General features: G+C 43.2%; 1 protein-coding gene across 1 annotated transcript in view; it reads left to right on the plus strand.

The window, feature by feature from the left end:
- Window positions 1–1354, plus strand: part of LOC108977732 — a 6033-nt gene extending 4679 nt beyond the window's left edge. The window contains exon 3 of the mRNA XM_018947589.1: window positions 3–1354. Coding sequence (XP_018803134.1) covers window positions 3–1326 — 1324 coding nt within the window. The 3' untranslated portion in view covers window positions 1327–1354. The remainder of the gene's footprint in view (window positions 1–2) is intronic.
- The last annotated feature ends 926 nt before the right edge of the window (window positions 1355–2280 follow it).

Below are 2280 nucleotides of genomic sequence, written 5' to 3' on the forward strand. Positions count from 1 at the left end.
AGTAGCGAGTTGGCCGCTAAGACGAGCGCAGAAAAGTGTGCTATGATTTCACCAACTCCATCGATGCGTTCTACGCCATCACAACCGCCGCCGCCACTATCATTACGTGTTTCACCTTTCAATGCTCCAACAACAACTGCATATCAAAATGCAAATAGGCCGACACCCATGTTGCTCTCCAGAGCCGGTGGAACTGCAACTTCTATGCAAACAACAAGCACCACGACCACAACACCAGGCTTACGTCTTATACGTAAATTGGTTAAGGTGAACGAAGTCGGCTCTTCCGCTTACAACTTGCCCACCACAAGCGGTGCTTATGGGTCGAACAACGGTGAGATCGTGCATCGACGCATTTACCGGATTTACCCCAAAAGCAATGTAACTAACGCCAGTTTAGAGAATGCCGTGAATGCTAGCGGTGTTGGCACGTTCATTGTGCCACGCAGCACCGCTGAGGCTACATCCAATAAGGTCGGAACAGGCAATAAGTTAGCCACCACCGATACATCAACACCCACCGCTTCACCGACTCCCACCGCTAACACAGCAACTAAACAAAAGTTACGTCAGTTGGTGACACCAGTTAGGGGCGTCAGTTCCTCGACAACCGTGTCAGCCACGTCCGCGAGCTCTGCTCATGCAACCGTTAAGGCTGATCGCAAGCCACCAACAATTAGAATCGGTGCGCGTCCACCAGCACGCCGTTATTCAGTTTGTGGCGCCTTACCGAATGTTACTGCCAGCAGCAACTATTTAACTACCACTGCCAATACCAAAGAACAGATGTCCACATCACCGAAAATCACAATTGCCCATCGCTGTTCGCCCGCTCATGTCGTGGGCAGAGAGGTTTTCAAATTACCCACACCTTTTCGTAGCACAATATCCAGCGTAAACGCTACTGTCTCAACTGTTCTCACCAACACGTCTAGCTCCCGAACCTCGCCGGCACTTAGCGTGAGTGCTGGTGATCGCAGTCCGGCTGTGCGTGCGGTACCCCTCAATATGGGTTATAAAAAATTCGTGAGCAATGATGATAAAACACCTGCGTGGGCGTCTTCCAGCAATCCTAAGGCTTGTCGTGACTCTTCAAGCTCTTCACATATCAACAACACATCGTCAAGTTTTACGGCTTCTGGTCCCGTTGTTGGTGAGAAGCGCTCGCTGCCAATGCTCGCAGAATATGGAAAGCGTAATTGCTCTCTTACAGAGCAGCGAAAGGATTCGGAAGCTGTCGACGGCTTTATGGCGGATATGGGCATTATTGCTTCGGATGACTTTGCCGTATTGAATATTAAAAGCGAACCAGTTGATGAGGATTGAAGTTATTCTTACAACAAATAAATGTTTGACTGCGTTTTAAAAATTTATAATTTTTTTTTCGATTTATCTTACTAATGTGAATTAAATTGTTTATTTCTACTGAATTATAATAAATTTGAATTTAAAAGTTATGTTCTATAATATAATATTTTCATGTTATTCAATTATTTGGAACTTCTTTGTTGACTGTACGGTAAGTTTATAGCTTCGTCGTTTCGTCCTTTAACTCGGTAGAAACGCGCTCTTGATTTTCCTGTCATTTAAATATGAATATGTTGTTTAAAGTTTGCCTTTTACACTAAGTTCGTATAGAAAGATATTCTTAATAAGAATTATAATGGACTTAATTACTTTCTCTTTATCTTCCATTAAAGATCTCTTTGTAATTACTGAATCTTTGCGTTTATCTTATGTCAACTCAGCAGTTGAGAATATCTGCTAAGCTCAGAATTAAATCTACTCGATTTTTAGTTGTTAATCTTAAAATCATTCCATGATCCATCCCATATGTCATATGACCTATTAGATGAATGATCTAGAAGCCTTAAAGCAGGGTTCCTTTACTCCGTCAAAGTGGACGCAATGAAAGCAAATGACATCCGGCTCTAGCTGGACGACTCGGATTTAGATACACTTCATAGCGCGAAACTCAGGCGTTACAAATACAAAATTTGTAACTTCAGGTTAAGAGCAACCAAACTCCCAATGCCGATGAGATCGATATCAACAACCGTGCCGTTTGTTCTGGTTTCTCCAGGTTGGACAATGGAGCGACGCAAATGCGTCTGGTAGTGAATATAGGCAAGACGAAATATCTGCTGTCAGCAAACAAATAGTCATCGCATTCGGCTTTCAAATCACTGTTGGCAGTCAAAACTTCGAACACGTAGATAATTTCGTTTATCTTGTAAGCAGCATTAACACTAAAAATAAAGTCAGCCTCGAAAGGCGCAA

Source organism: Bactrocera latifrons, unplaced genomic scaffold (assembly GCF_001853355.1).
Source record: "Bactrocera latifrons isolate USDA-ARS-PBARC rearing strain unplaced genomic scaffold, ASM185335v1 scaffold_95, whole genome shotgun sequence".
NCBI lineage: Eukaryota > Metazoa > Arthropoda > Insecta > Diptera > Tephritidae > Bactrocera > Bactrocera latifrons.